The sequence below is a fragment of the Camelina sativa genome, chromosome 20 (assembly GCF_000633955.1).
Source record: "Camelina sativa cultivar DH55 chromosome 20, Cs, whole genome shotgun sequence".
NCBI classification, from domain to species: Eukaryota; Viridiplantae; Streptophyta; class Magnoliopsida; order Brassicales; family Brassicaceae; genus Camelina; species Camelina sativa.
In genome coordinates this window covers 3692204-3709791 of record NC_025704.1, presented here as the reverse complement: position 1 = coordinate 3709791, position 17588 = coordinate 3692204, and the positions used below count along the sequence as shown (strand labels likewise).

Below are 17588 nucleotides of genomic sequence, written 5' to 3'. Positions count from 1 at the left end.
TTGATCTCCCAACTTTGTTGATATTATGGATCCCCATGGGCTAAGAAGTCATCTTTTTGGTTAGGTAAAGAGGCCCAAAAAAGCCCATTAACTATAAGCCCATCAAACAGAGTGAGTGGGAGCTGTAGATTCGGCAATCAGCATATGTTGTTGTTACCCTAGCATTTCTTCTGTCCCTCTCCTTTCACACAACTCCCCACTCATGGCGTCTCGGAGAGTCTTATCATCGCTTCTCCGTTCATCTTCCGGTAGATCTGCTGCCAAATTAGGCAACCGTAACCCCAGGCTTCCGTCTCCTTCACCCGCGCGTCACGCCGCTCCATGTAGTTACCTTCTCGGCCGCGTCGCTGAGTACGCGACCGCTTCACCGGCAAGCTCAGCTGCGCCATCGTCTGCTCCTGCTAAGGATGAGGGCAAGAAGACCTATGATTATGGTGGTAAAGGTGCGATCGGGCGTGTTTGCCAGGTCATTGGTGCTATTGTCGATGTTAGATTCGAAGATCAGGAAGGATTGCCTCCGATCATGACTTCTCTCGAGGTTCAGGATCACCCAACGAGGCTGGTCCTTGAGGTTTCTCATCATTTGGGTCAAAATGTTGTTAGGACCATTGCTATGGATGGTACTGAGGGTCTCGTCCGTGGAAGGAAGGTTCTCAACACTGGCGCTCCAATCACTGTAAGTGGCTTCTCTCCATAGATCCTTCTACTTGAGTCACTGATCTGTATAATCAGGCATTGTTAGGTTCAGATCTGTGAATTTGTTGATTGGATTTTTCCTAGTCTTTGTTCGTGTTTCCTTATCCTCAACGTTGACTTTATACTTTTTTCTTCAAAAGGTTATTCATTTCAGAGTAACACAATGTATAGCTGATATCGTTAGTCTGCGTACGTTGCAATAACAAAAATGTGACTTTTGGCTTGTTTTCACTTTTAAGGTCCCTGTTGGAAGAGCTACTCTTGGACGTATCATGAATGTTCTTGGAGAACCCATTGACGAGAGAGGCGAAATTAGTAAGCAGTCTTAGCCTCACACTTAATCAATGTCTCACTTTCTGCAACCCTGTCTTGACTATATGTTCTTACTGTTGTTGCTCAGAAACCGACCATTACCTACCTATTCACAGAGATGCTCCAGCTTTGGTTGATCTAGCCACTGGACAAGAGATTCTGGCCACTGGTATTAAGGTAGATTCTGGACAATAGCTCCGTGCTATTCCCACGGGTCACTTGTGTTGTCTTTTAATTTTTGAGTTGTTGATTTCTGTTTTTTTTCATTCCAGGTTGTTGATCTTCTTGCTCCTTACCAAAGAGGAGGAAAGATTGGTCTTTTTGGCGGTGCTGGTGTAGGAAAAACTGTGCTGATTATGGAGCTGATCAACAATGTCGCCAAAGCTCATGGTCTGTTTAGCACAAGTAGTACTGATCGTATTAGTCTCCGTTTCTATTTATTAATTGGTGCGTCTTTTTATGAACAGGTGGTTTCTCTGTGTTTGCTGGTGTGGGAGAACGAACCCGTGAGGGCAATGACTTGTACAGAGAAATGATTGAGAGTGGTGTCATCAAGCTAGGCGAGAAGCAGGTTTTCATCTGATTTGGATTAAGCTTCACCTTTAGTTTTCGTGCAAATGGCTTTTGATTTTGTTGCTTAGTTCTCTCTGTTTTCCTGTCTTAACAGTCTGAAAGCAAATGTGCTCTTGTGTATGGACAAATGAATGAGCCCCCGGGTGCTCGTGCCCGTGTTGGACTTACTGGTTTGACTGTTGCTGAGTATTTCCGTGATGCCGAAGGCCAAGATGTGTTGCTTTTCATCGACAACATTTTCCGTTTCACTCAGGTAAGCCTTGTTATTTGCTGTGTCTATTCTCAACACCTACGTGCCAGATATGCATGAAAGAATGTATATTTAACTCGGTATACTCTCTTGTATAGGCCAACTCTGAAGTGTCTGCTTTGCTCGGACGTATCCCGTCTGCTGTGGGTTACCAGCCAACTCTGGCTTCTGATCTTGGTGCTCTTCAAGAGCGAATCACAACCACCAAGAAAGGGTCTATCACCTCAGTCCAAGCTATCTATGTCCCTGCTGATGATTTGACAGATCCTGCTCCTGCCACAACTTTTGCTCACTTGGACGCCACAACTGTGCTTTCAAGACAGGTGTGAAGTTGTCTCTTTTTGATGTTTCTTTTCAGTATATTTCTGTGATGTGCTCGTAAAGCTGATATACTTGTACTATTATTTTTCTCATGTGAAGATTTCTGAGCTTGGTATCTATCCTGCTGTGGATCCTTTGGATTCAACATCCCGTATGCTCTCACCTCACATTTTGGGTGAGGAGCACTACAACACAGCTCGTGGTGTGCAGAAGGTGCTACAGAACTACAAGAATTTACAAGATATTATTGCCATTTTGGGAATGGATGAGCTAAGTGAAGATGACAAGCTGACTGTTGCCCGTGCCCGTAAGATCCAGAGATTCTTGAGTCAGCCTTTCCACGTTGCTGAGATCTTCACTGGTGCCCCTGGAAAATACGTCGATCTTAAGGAAAACATCAACAGTTTCCAGGTAATATATTCTTCATTGATTCTCTAGTTCAGATGACGACTTCCTTCCTTGCTCCATGATTGTTCATGGCATGTGAGCTTATATGAACTGTAAATTGTTGCAGGGTCTACTCGACGGTAAGTACGATGATCTTCCTGAACAATCGTTTTACATGGTTGGTGGCATCGACGAGGTGGTTGCAAAGGCAGAGAAGATCTCCAAGGAGTCAGCAGCTTAAGGGAATGATTCGGCTCTTTCATGCTTAATACTTCTCTTCTTTTTTCTGACAATAACGAAAAAAAAACCCAATGCCTGTGACTCTCCCACCAAACGGAATCTGAGTTCCGTACTTATAGTTTCCTTTGGTTCAAATTCCATGAGAGCTGGCAAGATGATGCTGAACAGATCCATTCACTGTTACTCAAATTTTTGTCTATTTTGCTTTCATTACATGTTGAAATAAAGATTAAAGTCTTGCAGATTCAAATTGCAGTGTATGAGATTGTGTTTTTTCTCTATATCAGTATCGTCGTCTCACAAGTCTTGTTATGATGTTCACGATCATTTAACCATCATAAGCAAATATAACATCCCATTTCTTGAAAACATATCACTATATTGAAATATTGCAATTGATCTAACAACGTGATGTCTCAATACAACTTCTTTCATAAGCTTCTTTTATGCTCGTATATACAACCAAACATGTATGCATCAGAAGCACTTGAGACCACAAAAACACTCCATTAGAAACTCAAGCTACCTTCTTTCAACAATGCTTTATAATCTCTGGGGACATCCACCCGGTCGATCACATCCAACACTTTTTCCTTGTCGATAACAAAATCAAGAAGCGGAAAACCCGAAGAATACCTTTTCACTGCAGCTGATTTGCTTCTTCTCACTCCACGGAAATACTCACTGCTTTTGCTCAGAGGGTCACATTTTCTTGCCCGAGAGTATTCAGAATCGAAATCTTGACTCTTGCTAACACAAGGAGTTCTCTTTCTTTTGCTTGCCTCTTGTAACATCTTTTCCTCCTCAACTGTTACTAATGGGACACTTAGTGGTTCAGATATCAACTGCTGGTTCACAGTATTCAGTGGAGACTTGATAGAAGAAAGTCTAGGAACTCCTCGAGCATCGCTCTTTGCTTTTGTAACCAAATGTTGTAACCAAATTATCTGTCCAAGAATGTAGATCTCTGTCTTTTCTTTACTAGCGTGATAGAGTGTTTCAATACGTAGTATATCTCCACCACTAGGCTTACTAGTGAAATCAGTCCTGTAAGATTAAAAACGAAACCGTTGGAGAGAAAGAAAAAAAGAACACAAAAATGCAGGTGAACAGAAGGTGCAGGTCTCATTTCATTCCATCACTCACCCTGTATTTGCCCACTCTCCAACCCAACCAAAACCATGATGCGCTCTGCGATGAACCCATTCAACGATTTAGCCATTAAAAAGGAGAATTTTATACTGAGAGCAGAATATGTTAAGTTGACTTGACGAAAGAAGGGTCAGATTTCTTACTTGGTTGTGTTGCCTGCAACAGGGACAAGCCAATGTAGTGTCCTCTCCATCTCGTCCTTAATTTGTGTAACCGAAAGCTGTTCATACAAATGAGAAACCATAACACCTTGTGTTCAGTGTGACTAGCCAAAGAGCTGCTACATTCTTTCTTCAGTTTTGTACACCAGTGAGTGTAAATCAGAAGACATTACCTCCTTATCAACATTGAAAGATTTAATCTTGGAACGTAGAGCCAATTTTATACCAGGTGGCAAGCTTTGGTATAGAGAATCCCTTGCATTTGTAGTTATAGAGCTTGCACGAGCGACCTATTGCCATCAAAACATCACATGCGATATGATTGAGAGAATACACATAGACCAAACCAAACTAAATGAAGCAATTCTACGTGTGTGCACTCACAAGTGTATCAATCTGCACAATTATGTTTGCATAATGTAAAGCAAGACCAGCAGGTCCCAATCTTTTATCATAATCTGTAGCACCTTTCTTCGATGGTTGGTCATCTGGGCAAAGAAAGTGAATTTGACATTATATATCAGGTTTTGTGTGAAAACTTTTAATTATGAGGATCAATTCACAAGAGAAATTACAGTGTGTCCTAAAATAGAGCAGTGGACGACAGAAAATTGGATTCAAAAGCTTTGGTACATACTCAGTCGCACATAGTGAAGGTACAAAAAGGAGAACTTACATACCAGCACCACCGAAGATATTATGAATCTCTAGCAACAAGAAATGTACAATATCAACTAGTTTCTCCATCACCTGAAAAAGAAATGAGTGGGTAAGTTAAAAACATCATCATAATAATCTATTTATGTTTCAAAGATTTTTCTAACAATAGGTTTAGTTATGGCTGAATTTTAGTTGGTAAAGTGTAATGTTTAAAGTGACTTCAACAATGCATTAACACCATACAGCTGAAGGATTTGGTGATGTTAAATGATAAAGCTGTACACACCTCTTCAAAACCTCTGGACCACAATGACTTTTTCTTTAAGCTCTTCACTACTTTTCTCTGCGCTTTAAGTTCCGTTTTTAAGATTGCAAGGCCATCACCTACATTAAAAGAGAGCACTGTCATTTTTCCAATGTTTCAAACTTAATAAAGCAGGCAAGTAGTCTTCGATAACTCACCCTTACTGCTATTAGCTGAGTTCTCTTCTTCACGACGCTTTTGATCATAGTCTTTCTCCAATCGATACAAAACTTGGAGTTCTTGGTATAGTTCCTAAATCAAAAGAGATATGCAAACACATAATTTTGAGAAGTAAACAGCTACTACAGAAGATCGAGGTAGCAAGAACAAGTCAATATACTGTTTCTAATTTTAGAAAGTATTCACTCACAGCAGTATACTGCACTAGAACCATCAGTTGATCAACAACCAACACCGCATCTTCCTTTAACTGCCTTTGAGGGGTTAATTCTTTGCTGATCCTGAGAACAAACCAAACGATTCAACAGCTTGAAAGAAAGATATGACACACAAATATTAACATTATCTCATGCAGAAATATTATTTATAAAGCTACCTATCAAAATAGCGTTGTAAATTATGCCACTGAATATCTTTGGATCGGTTTCCAAACCGAACCACTTCTCCCGAGAAAACTTGCAGCTCCTGCCTGTAAGTTCACCAAGTTAACTATCTTGCAATGTCTTAAAAGTGCTAGGAAAAAAAAACAATAGTAGCAGTCTAAACTCGAACATTCACCTCTTATCAGCAGCAACAAGTCTGAGGAGTTCATTGAAATCATTCGAGACTAGATTTTGAACACCCTCGGAATTAAGGACATTATCTTTTAAATGCTCGATGTTCCTCTTAGAAAGGGATTCAATGAGATTTGAGCTTTTGACAATTGTGTTTGCTACTTCAAAAGCTAAAATTCCAAGTTCATTTCCTTTAGTTGCAACTCCAGAAGTAAATCCACCGCTGCTCAGATCAGTCATGCTACTCCCAAGAGTATCCAAAACATCCTTTGCTTTACCTAATCCTGCTTTGCCTAAAAGTACACTTGCCTCTGTAACCTGCCACAACATAGCAACTTCGGATTGTTCTCACTCTCAAGACATTTTAGAACTTCTTACAGTTAAAAGACACTTGCAGTTACTAAGAGACAATGCTTAAACTATTGATTGTAGTCGGTAAAACTAACCTTGGAAACTGCGGTTTGAGTAGATTTTGCAGACCGTAATTTCTGTGATGGAGCCATTGTATACGTCGGAATCCCATCATAGAAATTATCTTCTGCTTCCCTTTCACGGAAAGAAAACACATCTTTCAATTGGCTTTGTTCCTTAACGTCTTTAACCATAACTTGCCTCATACCAGGACTAATCAAACTGGTCTGCCCATTTGGTTGTGGGTAGCCAGAATCATGTTCTCGACCATCATCAGCTACACTTGAACCTGAATACTCACTGCCAAAATTGATTCCAAGGCTCTTGGAGCAAAAACTCCCCATAACTCTAAATTCCTTCTTCAAAGACCTCAAGCTAAGTTATCGGAAAGAACATGCCACTGTGTAAAGAGAAATCTCCAAACTTTGATCCAAAACCAGCGAGAGTAAATAACCTAGAACAAAGGACAAAGTAAGGTCAGATCAAAAAACTCATAAAGGAAACCAAAATCCTCCAGACATAATTTTCATAATAAAAAAGGACAGGACCGTGTCCGAAATAGTTCAAGACATTGCAAATCGCCTTCGGAGAAAGGTAACAGATTCAGACTATTCGTCTAGTTCTGAAATACATCGGTCACGAAGTAAAAGGCCTTTAGGTCAACCACTGTACAAGCGCCTCTCTATCTCTGTCCACAGAACTAAAGCAAGATCGGATTTTTAACTGAGGAATGGGAAGAAGAAGACTTACCCAGAAGAGAAAAAGACCAGGAAAGACAGTGGGCCAAGCCAATTTCAGAGGTATAGAGCTTGGGATTCACGACACAGAACAGTGAAAAGACAAAAGACAAAGGAACCTCGAACACGAGAGAGAATATATGTTATAAAGAAGAAAGTCAAGGAGAGTAGTCTGAAACTATGAATCAACGAAGAAATCAGAAACCCCCCAAAAAAAAAAAAGAGGATTCAACAACAACAACAAAAATTAAAAGAGAGATTTGGACCACCAAATTGGCATCACTTAAAGCTAAATTGAAACAACCAGCTTGATAAAGAAAGAAACAAACGAAGAAAAGTCAAAACCATTTTTTTTTTTTTTTTAATCTCCTCCCTCATGTTAAAGTGTCACAAGCGGTGTGATGGATTGGTCAAATCTTCTCCCTTATTACCACGACATTGACTCATCTTTGTGTTTGTTGTGTCTTTATAAATTCCGTAGAAGTAAAAAACTCATCTTTTGCCTTTAATTCTCTCTCTCACTCTTCTTACTTCTTGCAAAAAAATTGAGACTTTTCAAAGAGACTACTAGTTCTCAAGTCTTAAGGCATGTGAAGATCTAATATAAGAAATTGATCAAACATTATTCAACTCATCATTGAATAATGAAGGAGATTCACATTTGTCAATGGTTCATCTAATCATTGTACAACGATTGTAAACAAATAAGCTTATTGCTATGTCTTGTCTTGAGACATTTGTCTTGTTGCTTACCAAACTGTTTTTATTGGATCGAGTCGGGTCGGGTGGGTTAGAATTAGATGGGCTTGGCCCAATTACATAGTTTTGTAGTCTGTGTGGCTAAGGATTCTTTAGAAGAAAAAAAAATAACATTGTCCTTGAAAACGTCTGTAGAGAGGTGAAGAGACTTGCACAGTGCCATGGCCATGGCTTCTGCTATGGACTTATCTCCTCCAACGTTCTTCTTATCCGGAACTTCTTCATCTTCTTCTTATTCGTCTCTTCGTCGTCTCTCCTCCGTCTCTGTCTCTAGATTCCGCCGTCAATCTTATCATAAGTTACAGCTACTTTGTCAGGCCACAGCCGGGACTGAGCCTCAGAGCGGTCTCTCTGTCTCTGGCTCCAAATTAGCCGCTCGTTCTGGTCAAGACCGTCTTTTGAAGGTCCGTTTCTGTTTTCTATTATACATAGACCGAAACTTTGGATTTGTTTTTGTTGAAATTAGTTGTCTTTGTTGAAAATTCGCAGGTTCCGATTTCGAACATAAGGAATTTTAGTATTATAGCTCATATTGATCATGGGAAGTCTACGTTAGCGGATAAGTTGCTTCAGGTGACTGGTACTGTTCAGAACAGAGATATGAAGGAACAGTTTCTTGATAACATGGATTTAGAGAGAGAACGAGGCATCACTATCAAGCTTCAGGTTTATGTTTCGATTTGTTTCTCTGCAAAGTTACTTCCTTTTTTTTTATTTCTATCAAACTGAGCCTATCAAGAATAAGATTTGTTGAACAATCTGATTCTGACTTTGTGACTTTGTGTTGTATGTTTGTGTAGGCAGCTCGAATGCGTTATGTTTTTGAGGATAAACCATATTGCCTCAACTTGATAGATACTCCAGGTCATGTTGATTTCTCTTACGAGGTACTCACAATCTTCTAATCTATTGAGAGTTTCTGAAAAATCTGGTGGTTCTTTCCAACATAGACTTATTGATTGTTCTTTATATGACTAGGTTTCCCGATCTCTTGCTGCTTGCGAGGGTGCTCTTCTTGTTGTGGATGCATCCCAGGTAATATATTTCTTCCCCTCGACATACAATTTTTCTGTGAAACCTGGAATCTGTATTGCTTTAGCTGTTTTTTTCCGCTTGGTGAATATGTTACGGTCTTTTTCAATGGCTACATTAAGTACTTCCATGTGCTTTAGGGTGTGGAAGCACAAACATTGGCCAATGTGTATTTGGCCTTGGAAAACAACCTCGAAATTATTCCTGTAAGTATGGAATTATGCATTATCTTACTAGTTTGTGTTATTGCTTCAATCTGATTCATTACTATTCTGGAAACAATAATGTAAGGTGGTTTATTCTTCCTGTTCAACTATTTGGTCTGTATACCAGAGTTTAAAGCAAATGAATTCTACTTCGTCCTGCAGGTTTTGAATAAAATTGACCTTCCTGGCGCTGAGCCAGAGAAAGTTCTCAGGGAGATTGAGGAGGTTGGTGATTCTGTACATTTTGTAGCCCATTTTATGATGTTCGGTTGTAATAGCAATCATACAATGCAGCCGGTTATAATTTGAACAGTATTCCTTCTTTGGTGTCTGCAAAAAATCTTCTCAGTCTTTTATCTTGCTGCTGTTAATATGTTCTCAGTACATTTTATGAGGTTCTAGCTTCTGTTAGTTAAGTATATGCAGTACCATACTTTTATCAGTTTATGCATTTTCTTTGGGGTATTTTGATCCAGTCTCGTGTTCCTCTAATGGGGTAATTGTCTTACTGCTGCATTTTCGGAGACATCAGCCTTTACGTGAACACTGTTTAATAATTACTAATAATTGTAGGTCATTGGGTTAGACTGTAGCAAAGCAATATTCTGCTCGGCAAAGGTTAGATTTTAAAATTATTTTGCTTTTCTGCCACTCAAAGATTTAAAGACGTGTGGCTCTCTATCCCTTCAGTTTCAATTTTTGGGGAATAATATATTGACGCAGGAGGGAATTGGTATTACGGAGATTTTGGATGCAATTGTTCAAAGGACACCTGCACCTCGTGATACTGCAGGAAGCCCCTTAAGAGCTTTAATTTTTGACAGGTTTGCACTTGTTGTTTCTATCCAGAATGATTTTTGCCTTGACTAGAGAAAACAATATGAAAGAAAATCTTAGAGTCTAAGTTTTGTAGTTATATAATGATTGAAGTGGACATTTGCATGTCAAAGAGTGTCGTTTTTATTTGCTTGATTAGTCTGCGCTTATTTTTCTCTGTCGACAATACATTTTACTGCAGTTATTATGATCCATATCGTGGTGTCATTGTATACTTTCGAGTTATCGATGGCAAAGTGAAGAAAGGCGACAGAATTTTTTTCATGGCAAGCGGAAAGGTTTGTCTTTTGTACTCTACTCTGCTGTCTTTCTATTTTATTGAGATAGCTTTCCATTTGCCAATAAATAATTGAATGTTATTTGTGCATGAGATAGCTTTTCAAGGTCTATGCCTTTAGAGTGATGTGAAACGTTATTTTGTGATTCTTTTCTGGAAAAAAACTGAGAATGTTTAGATTTTAAGAATGCTTTCCTGTGTTTCACTCGTATCCTTCATGTTCTTGCATGAATTGCAGGATTACTTCGCGGATGAAGTCGGAGTTCTGTCTCCAAATCAAATTCAAGTGGATGAATTATATGCGGGTGAGGTATTGTACTCTTTTCAACACAATATTTTGTTACTTTCCTATGCTTTTGCAAATGGAAGGATTTCCTTATCATTTCCCTGTAGCAGCTTTGGTAGAAGATAGAGTTGTGGTTAATAACAATGTTTTCACTTTTCTTGTTTGGTTATTATCGTGAGAGAATGGTCAGTTCATCTTCCCTTACTCAAAGTTCTAATAGCTAGAAAGATGTTTTTAGCACTGATCGATGCTGCTGGTGTATATCACATGTGCCTCAATAACATGCCATATTTCTTGCACTGCACATATTTTAAAGGTTACTGTTCTTAACTACAGGTCGGATACATTGCGGCTTCTGTCAGATCTGTTGCAGATGCCAGGGTAGGAGATACAATAACACATTATAGCAGAAAGGCAGAAAGCTCTTTACCTGGTTACGAGGAAGCTACCCCTATGGTTTTCTGTGGCCTTTTTCCAGTTGACGCTGACCAGTACTGAGTTTTTGTATTTCTATGTTTACTTTTGGCTTTTTAATTTTTTCATTTCTTTTCACATGTGGTCTATGATGGCAGGTTTCCTGATCTTCGCGATGCATTGGAGAAACTGCAACTCAATGATGCTGCATTGAAGGTAGGTATATAATAGAATGAAACTACTCAAAACAACATTTTTTTTTGTATGTACCCACACTAACTTGTACAGATGAAACAACTATGATCTTCATATGCTTACTTAGCCAATGTATTTTTATGCTCAATTTGCTTCGAATTGGAAAGTAAAGTTTTGTTTTGCAAAGAACTGATCAAGGGATTTCAGTCCTGTATTGTATCTATCTTTGTTAGTGATATTCACATTTGGCCTAGGGAGCGTATACATTAGCATTAACTCATCATGTTATGAGCCAAAGCCTTAGCCTTAGCTCTAGTTGTCACACCCGTTGTCTAAACTAAAGAACAAAGAGATTGAAAGCTAACTTCCCTTTAACCCAAGTCTCTCTTTGAGAATTAGGTTAATTATTGGAAGCTTGAAATTCTCATTAGCATAAGAGGGTCCTTATATAGAACCTTACACCGACCTATCTCTATTAAAAGTAAAATAAAGCCATATATATATAATCCTAATAATATATCAAAAGCCTATTATCGTATCATTACTCCCCTCCTCCACTTGAAGCTTGTCCTCAAGCTTCAGCTCATGGCATGTCCTCCTCATCAATTGGTTCGTCGTCCTGATTAGCTCCATCATTGACTACCGTGATTTGAAAAAGGACTGGTTTGCAAACATGCCCTCGTGTGAAGAATTCATCACAGTTGAAGCATAGACCTTTTGCTCGTCGTTCCGCCATTTCTGTGGTGGTCAATTTCTTCAAAAACAGTTGTGGTGCGGGAAGCTTGCCCAGACGTCTTGCCACGTCATCTTCCCCTCTGCGACTGAGCTCAAGACGGAAGCTGCCTCCTTCAAGCTGACTCGGACTTGATCTTTGCTGTCTCTTTCTCTGATTGTCACCGATGTATCCGAGTCCACAGTTATTGCAAATGGCACTCCAAGCTCATCGCTTCTCGCGTATCTCTTCCCTATCGATGTACCAGTCATGTCAATCTTGTGACTGATGCGAATAGAAGTAAGGCTCTCGGAAATGACTTTGGCTCCTTCCTCGAATTGTTGGTTCTGTACAAGCGGGAAAACCATGCACTTCATGGGAGCAACAAGAGGAGAAAAACTCAACAAGCCCAACTGCTCATCCCCTGCTTTGCCTGGCCTTGTGCTGAAAGAGTGCTCGCTCAGACAATACATAATCCGACCAATCCCAAACGATGGTTCAATCACTGACGGTGTGAAAACCCGCTGGTGCACTTTCGTCCTCTCCTTTGAGATCGACACCATGTTCTTCTTGATGGTTACGTTTTTCCCGAGGGTACACGCGTAAAACTCTACTTCCCCTTTGGATTCCAGGGTTGCCTTCATCGCCATAGCTTCTTGCTCATTCATCGCCTCCAAAGATTCAACCACTTTCTTATGATCCCCCTTGAATGCAATACCCAAATCTTTCTTCACAGGAGTAATCACAAGTTGCTCTACCTCTTTAGGTTCTGCAAATTTCTCTTCAGCCACAAGAGCAACGCCACTTTTTTCAGAGTGAGCCTGTAAGTCGTATGCAGACCTATCTGCAATCCCAACACATTCAATCCACCCATATGAAGTCTCAATTTCAGCATCCCAGCAATCTGCTGCATAGTGGGCCATTTCATTTGCTAGATGCTGGCGGAAACGCAGCCGGTTCTTGTCTATGCCAATCTTGGTAAGGAAAAGATAAACTCTCCCAATGAAGTATCCTAGAGTTTCGTTGTTAATAGTTCCCTGGGCAACAGCTTCCCCAAGGCAGATTTTTTTAGCAGATTGGCCAGAGAGTTGGGCCTCTCTTGGAAACATAAGGAATTCCAATTCTGCTACATTAGAGAATTTAGGATGTGACTTATTCTCAGGGTCGACAAAGTGCTCAATTTCTGCCAGAGTGAATTCACGAACTCTAAGAGGCCCTTGACGTGGAGATATCTCGTTCCTGAAGGCTTGACCGACTTGAGCCGCGGCAAAGGGAAGTTTCTTTCCATTGTAGTAATACAAGTCTCTGAAGTTGACAAAAATGCCTTGTGCTGTTTCAGGACGCATGTAACCAGGACTCTGACCAGATGGGCCAATGGATGTTTGAAACATCAGGTTGAATGGGTAAGGATCAGAAAGAGGATTCTTAGTGTGGGGAGCAGTGATCCCATACTCTTTAATCTTCATACCAAGCTCTTGACATGAAAGATCTTCCAAGAGAGCAAGAACATTTTTCAGTTCAGAAGCTTGCTCAGCAGAGATGGTAAGATGATCTTTCTCGAGCTTGTCGTTGCAATAATCCCTGAGCAAGTGGTCAGCGCGGAAACATGTACCAGTTTTTTCATCCTTAACCATAAGATCAGTAAATTTTTCAACATGCCCTGAAGCCTTGAGAACAGCCTCTGGTGTGACACTGGGGCATTCAATTTCCAGCATATGCTCCTCATAAACGAAGTGTTCACGCCAAAACTTGAGGATATTATTCTTAAGAGCGAAGCCAGGAGGACCATAATCGTAAAAACCAGAGACACCACCGTAAATCTTGAAAGAAGGGAGGTAGAAAGAACGCCGCAGGAGAGTGTTCCACAAGGTTTGTCGGAAAGCTTCACGGTCGTTTCCGGAGCTGAGCTGAGCCGGTTGTTGTTGTTCGGTAGGAGCGTCCATTGGAATCTGGATCGGAGCCAAGGGTACGTGAACAACGGAGCGGGTTTGTGTTATGAGCCTTAGCCTTTGATACAGATCTAGTAATAGGACCCGTCGTTAGTTAGCTAGAAAACAGAGGGACGTAAAATTAAGCTTCCTTTAACCCAAGTCTCTTGCTTAGAGAATTAGGTTAATGTTGGAAGGTTGAAATTCTCATTAGCATAAGAGGGTTCTTATATAGAACCTTACACCGACCTATCTCTATTAAAAGTAAATTATATTTTTTTTTTTTTTCCACAAAAAAGTAAATTATATAAAACCTTAAATCTAACTTAAAAGGAAAAAAGCCATAATTATATAATCCTAATAATATATATCAAAAGCCTATGATCGTATCACATCACATTTGGTCTAGGGAGCGTATACACTAGTTTGTCCTCAATTTGGTTTTTGTCCTGCAGTTTGAGCCTGAAACTTCAAGTGCCATGGGTTTTGGCTTTAGATGTGGTTTCTTGGGTCTTCTCCACATGGAAATTGTGCAGGTCAGATATGTTTTGCTTTTCTTGTTTTAAAATGTTTTTGCTGCGTCCCTGACTGAAAATATCCTATACCTACAGAAGATTGGCAAAAAAAAAAAAATCATATACACTTACTTATCTATTAGTATTCTGCTTATTGATAGTTTCCTCCCTGATGGATGACGGCCATTTTTTATACTCCACAAATTGAATTATATAATTCTTCATTTCTTACGCTCCACTTCATTCTTCACAGGAAAGGCTCGAGAGGGAGTACAACTTAAATCTAATTACTACAGCTCCAAGTGTTGTTTATAGGGTGAACACTGTAAATGGTGATACTGTAATTTCCTCTTGATCCTACACTTTTAAAAATTCTTCGTCGTTCCCTACATATTGCTTCATTTTGTATTTCTTTCTTGATATCTAGAGCCTCACTACATGTGAAATAAAAATTTACTGCAGACTCTGTGCTCAAATCCATCTCGCCTTCCAGATCCTGGGCAAAGGAAATCGGTCGAAGAGCCATACGTCAAGGTTACCTTTTCTGCTACATAGATATTGCTGATTATTTCACACCACACGTTTCTTCGAGTAATATTTCCTTACTGCAAATGGTATTATACAGATTGAGCTACTTACACCAAAAGACTATATCGGTGCGCTTATGGAGCTCGCTCAAGAGAGAAGAGGGGAGTTCAAAGAAATGAAGTATATAGCAGAAAACAGAGCTTCTATCCTCTATGAGTTACCTCTTGCAGAGGTGAGGATTCTGCTTGTGCACAGTTCAGATAACCCCAATGAAAGTTTATTCATGTCTCTATTGATTATGTAAACTGATCTTCTTCTTGTTGATGTCTTCCTGCTTTTTTTTGCAGATGGTGGGAGATTTCTTTGACCAATTGAAGTCGAGAACCAAGGGATATGCTAGCATGGAATACTCAGTTATTGGGTTAGTTCTTTCTGCTCAGATCATTCTCTTACTTTGTAATGCATGTCTTCTGTTTTAGTTTATTAACTAAGAGATGCGTCAGCTATTTTTCAAGGATAAAAATCTATATTATTTTCCTAGTAATCCCAAGTGATACACAAGTACCCTAGAATATAGCTGGTAGAGTAGACCTTCTTTGTACAAGTTAACTACTTTCAGCTTCTTCAGGTTGACTAATCTATACGGTTGGAACAGATGAAAGATCGGTTTCTTAAGTTTCCATACAAGATTAATTGATATATGTTTCCATTGCTCTCTATTTGATGTCTTTCTTCGCATCTTTAAATTTTTAATAGTTTTTAATAATATATGTTCAGGTACAGGGAAAGCGATCTAATAAAACTTGATATTCTGATAAATGCTGAAATGGTGGAACCTTTATCAACCATCGTACACAGGGATAAGGTTATTTTTGCTTAATCTCTTTAATCTGAACTTTATGAACATAGCTTAAATACACACTCTTACATCTGAATAGAGATATTTGGTTCACCAATCTCAGTAATTCAATTTTACTTGCCAAAAAAGTTGGATTAGTAGATTTATGGAAACACAAAACACTACTTACTATCTTTAGCACTTTTCTGATTATAAGGCTTTGTGTAAATGTTCCTATTAAATTAAAGCTCTCACTGCAGAGATTAGTACATTCCCCAGGATTTAGTATTGAGTTATATCAGATTCTTGTCCTCACATTATTGTGGAATCGTTTTGTACTGTGTTTCAGGCATATTCTGTTGGGAGAGCTTTGACTCAAAAACTGAAAGAGCTTATTCCACGACAAATGTTTAAAGTGCCTATCCAGGTATAAATCTGCATTTCCAAGCTGTTGAGAATAATTTGCTGGAGAGATCTCTTCTATATGACTAACATAAGATGGATTGGATCTTAATTCTTCTTCTTCTGAGCTTAGAAAACTTAACTTGTGATCAAATGAGTCCAATGAATTGTGTTCCTGCTTAGTTATCCGACATATACAAGCCACGAAGTATGTTTTAACATATAAATATATACGTACAGGCTTGTATAGGATCCAAGGTGATTGCTAGTGAAGCACTCTCAGCAATCAGAAAAGATGTTTTGGCCAAATGTTATGGTAAGTACACATTCCTTTGCTTCCTTTCCTCCTTATATAAAAGCATGAAATTAATAGCCACCACCTTACTTAATATCAAAACTCTTTAACGGTTTTAGTGTAAGCTCACTGCACTTCTATATGATCAAAAACTTCTTCCAAAGGCTCTTTCATGTACAACTGGATTCAGACACAGAAAATGAAGTAGTTTTCTCTTGGACATGTTTTTGCCCACAAGCCATATCTGATCTTGTTACTGTAATTCATTCAGGTGGAGATATTTCTCGGAAGAAGAAGCTTCTTAAGAAACAGGTATATCTCAATAAGGGTGAAATCGTGATGATTTTTTATTCAGCGGTTTTTGCGTTCCTTAAAATGTGTGTATATATATTTTCCGGAACAGGCGGCAGGTAAAAAGAGAATGAAAGCCATAGGTAGAGTTGATGTCCCTCAGGAAGCATTTATGGCCGTTCTCAAACTTGAACGAGAAGTATTGTAACATTTTGTGGGGTTTCTCCACTTTTAAGTCACTCGAGATCAACTACATCATATTTCATTTCATCACTTTGTAATATTATGCAAACTAGTTTCACATAATGCAATTATTTTTGCATTTCATTTGTAATGATATATAAAAGTGCTCCATACAACGATAAACGTCTCCAAGGATAATCTGCATCACTTGATAAGCATCTCCAAGACTCCAACGATAGGGAAGAATGCCACTAGAGATTAGAGAAGTCTTTCCATGGGTTGTTTGGATAATAATGTATAAATAAATTGTCTATGGTGTGCCATTAGCAAGGATATGACTGGCACACCAAAGACAATTTATTGCATGTGGGATAAGTCGTCAGCTACGTTCTTTTTTGCATGTGACGTGAGAAGATCTTTCATTTTCCGACTTTTATTTATTTTTCTCTATCAACCTTTTTCTTTTGGTTTCTAGAAGACTAGAACAACCTTTTTTGTCCTAACCCAACATCCATGTGTCGTTTTAGGTAGATGTAAGTTTCATTAATTATATAGATTACAATCATAACATAGCTGTAAGCATGTGACATATAGTGACCACCAAGTCTCCCGTAACAGGTAAAACATTACAATTTACAAACCTACTCTTTTTACAATGCCTATAAATGGCCCGACATAACATAACTTACAAAGGCTTCGCAACACAATAAACAAAACATGTCAACATCAAACCATAATGTAGTAGTACTCAGTAATGGTAGTGTTAGATGTTTTAAGTAATCTTTATTTAATCATAAAACAGAAACAAGAGACGAGACACGACCATCTTCTTATCCCGGGAAACACAACAACTCAATAACGACCACTTCCTATTCCATAACCACAAATTTAACGTTTAACAAAAAAAAAAAAAAAAAAAAAAAAAAAAAAAAAAAAAAAAAAAAAAAAAAAA

The 17588-nt window shown here is 38.9% G+C and overlaps 4 protein-coding genes across 5 annotated transcripts; 2 read left to right on the top strand and 2 right to left on the bottom strand.

Moving 5' to 3' along the window:
* Nucleotides 160-3029, top strand: LOC104769089 (ATP synthase subunit beta-1, mitochondrial). Its single transcript, XM_010493217.2, has 9 exons — nucleotides 160-676; nucleotides 936-1011; nucleotides 1097-1185; nucleotides 1281-1398; nucleotides 1476-1579; nucleotides 1676-1834; nucleotides 1930-2154; nucleotides 2252-2563; nucleotides 2667-3029. Exons 1-9 carry the CDS (start codon nucleotides 203-205, stop codon nucleotides 2778-2780), a joined length of 1671 nt encoding a protein of 556 aa, XP_010491519.1. The 5' UTR covers nucleotides 160-202; the 3' UTR covers nucleotides 2781-3029.
* Nucleotides 3138-7271, bottom strand: LOC104769088. Of its 2 annotated transcripts, XM_010493216.2 has the most exons (14): nucleotides 6952-7271; nucleotides 6750-6823; nucleotides 6237-6655; nucleotides 5795-6108; nucleotides 5613-5705; nucleotides 5427-5517; nucleotides 5215-5308; nucleotides 5039-5136; nucleotides 4773-4842; nucleotides 4477-4580; nucleotides 4266-4382; nucleotides 4075-4151; nucleotides 3926-3970; nucleotides 3138-3826 (listed from the first exon to the last, which is right to left on the bottom strand). In XM_010493216.2, the coding sequence occupies exons 3-14, from the start codon at nucleotides 6543-6545 to the stop codon at nucleotides 3289-3291; spliced, it is 1950 nt and encodes a 649-aa protein (XP_010491518.1). In that variant the 5' UTR covers nucleotides 6546-6655; nucleotides 6750-6823; nucleotides 6952-7271; the 3' UTR covers nucleotides 3138-3288. The 2 variants fall into 2 exon arrangements, with proteins under 2 accessions (XP_010491518.1, XP_010491517.1); XM_010493215.2 differs by lacking the exon at nucleotides 6750-6823 and having other exon boundaries at nucleotides 6952-7268.
* LOC104708214 (translation factor GUF1 homolog, chloroplastic) lies at nucleotides 7794-16815 on the top strand. The gene is made up of 22 exons (XM_010493213.1): nucleotides 7794-8101; nucleotides 8187-8363; nucleotides 8498-8584; nucleotides 8676-8732; nucleotides 8870-8935; nucleotides 9098-9160; nucleotides 9509-9553; nucleotides 9659-9759; nucleotides 9954-10050; nucleotides 10288-10359; nucleotides 10672-10826; nucleotides 10908-10965; nucleotides 14040-14120; nucleotides 14353-14439; nucleotides 14562-14633; nucleotides 14725-14859; nucleotides 14975-15048; nucleotides 15405-15492; nucleotides 15815-15892; nucleotides 16108-16183; nucleotides 16434-16474; nucleotides 16566-16815. Exons 1-22 carry the CDS (start codon nucleotides 7859-7861, stop codon nucleotides 16659-16661), a joined length of 2049 nt encoding a protein of 682 aa, XP_010491515.1. The 5' UTR covers nucleotides 7794-7858; the 3' UTR covers nucleotides 16662-16815.
* Nucleotides 11686-13651, bottom strand: LOC104769086 (glycine--tRNA ligase, mitochondrial 1-like). Its single transcript, XM_010493212.2, has one exon. It carries the CDS (start codon nucleotides 13597-13599, stop codon nucleotides 11701-11703), a length of 1899 nt encoding a protein of 632 aa, XP_010491514.1. The 5' UTR covers nucleotides 13600-13651; the 3' UTR covers nucleotides 11686-11700.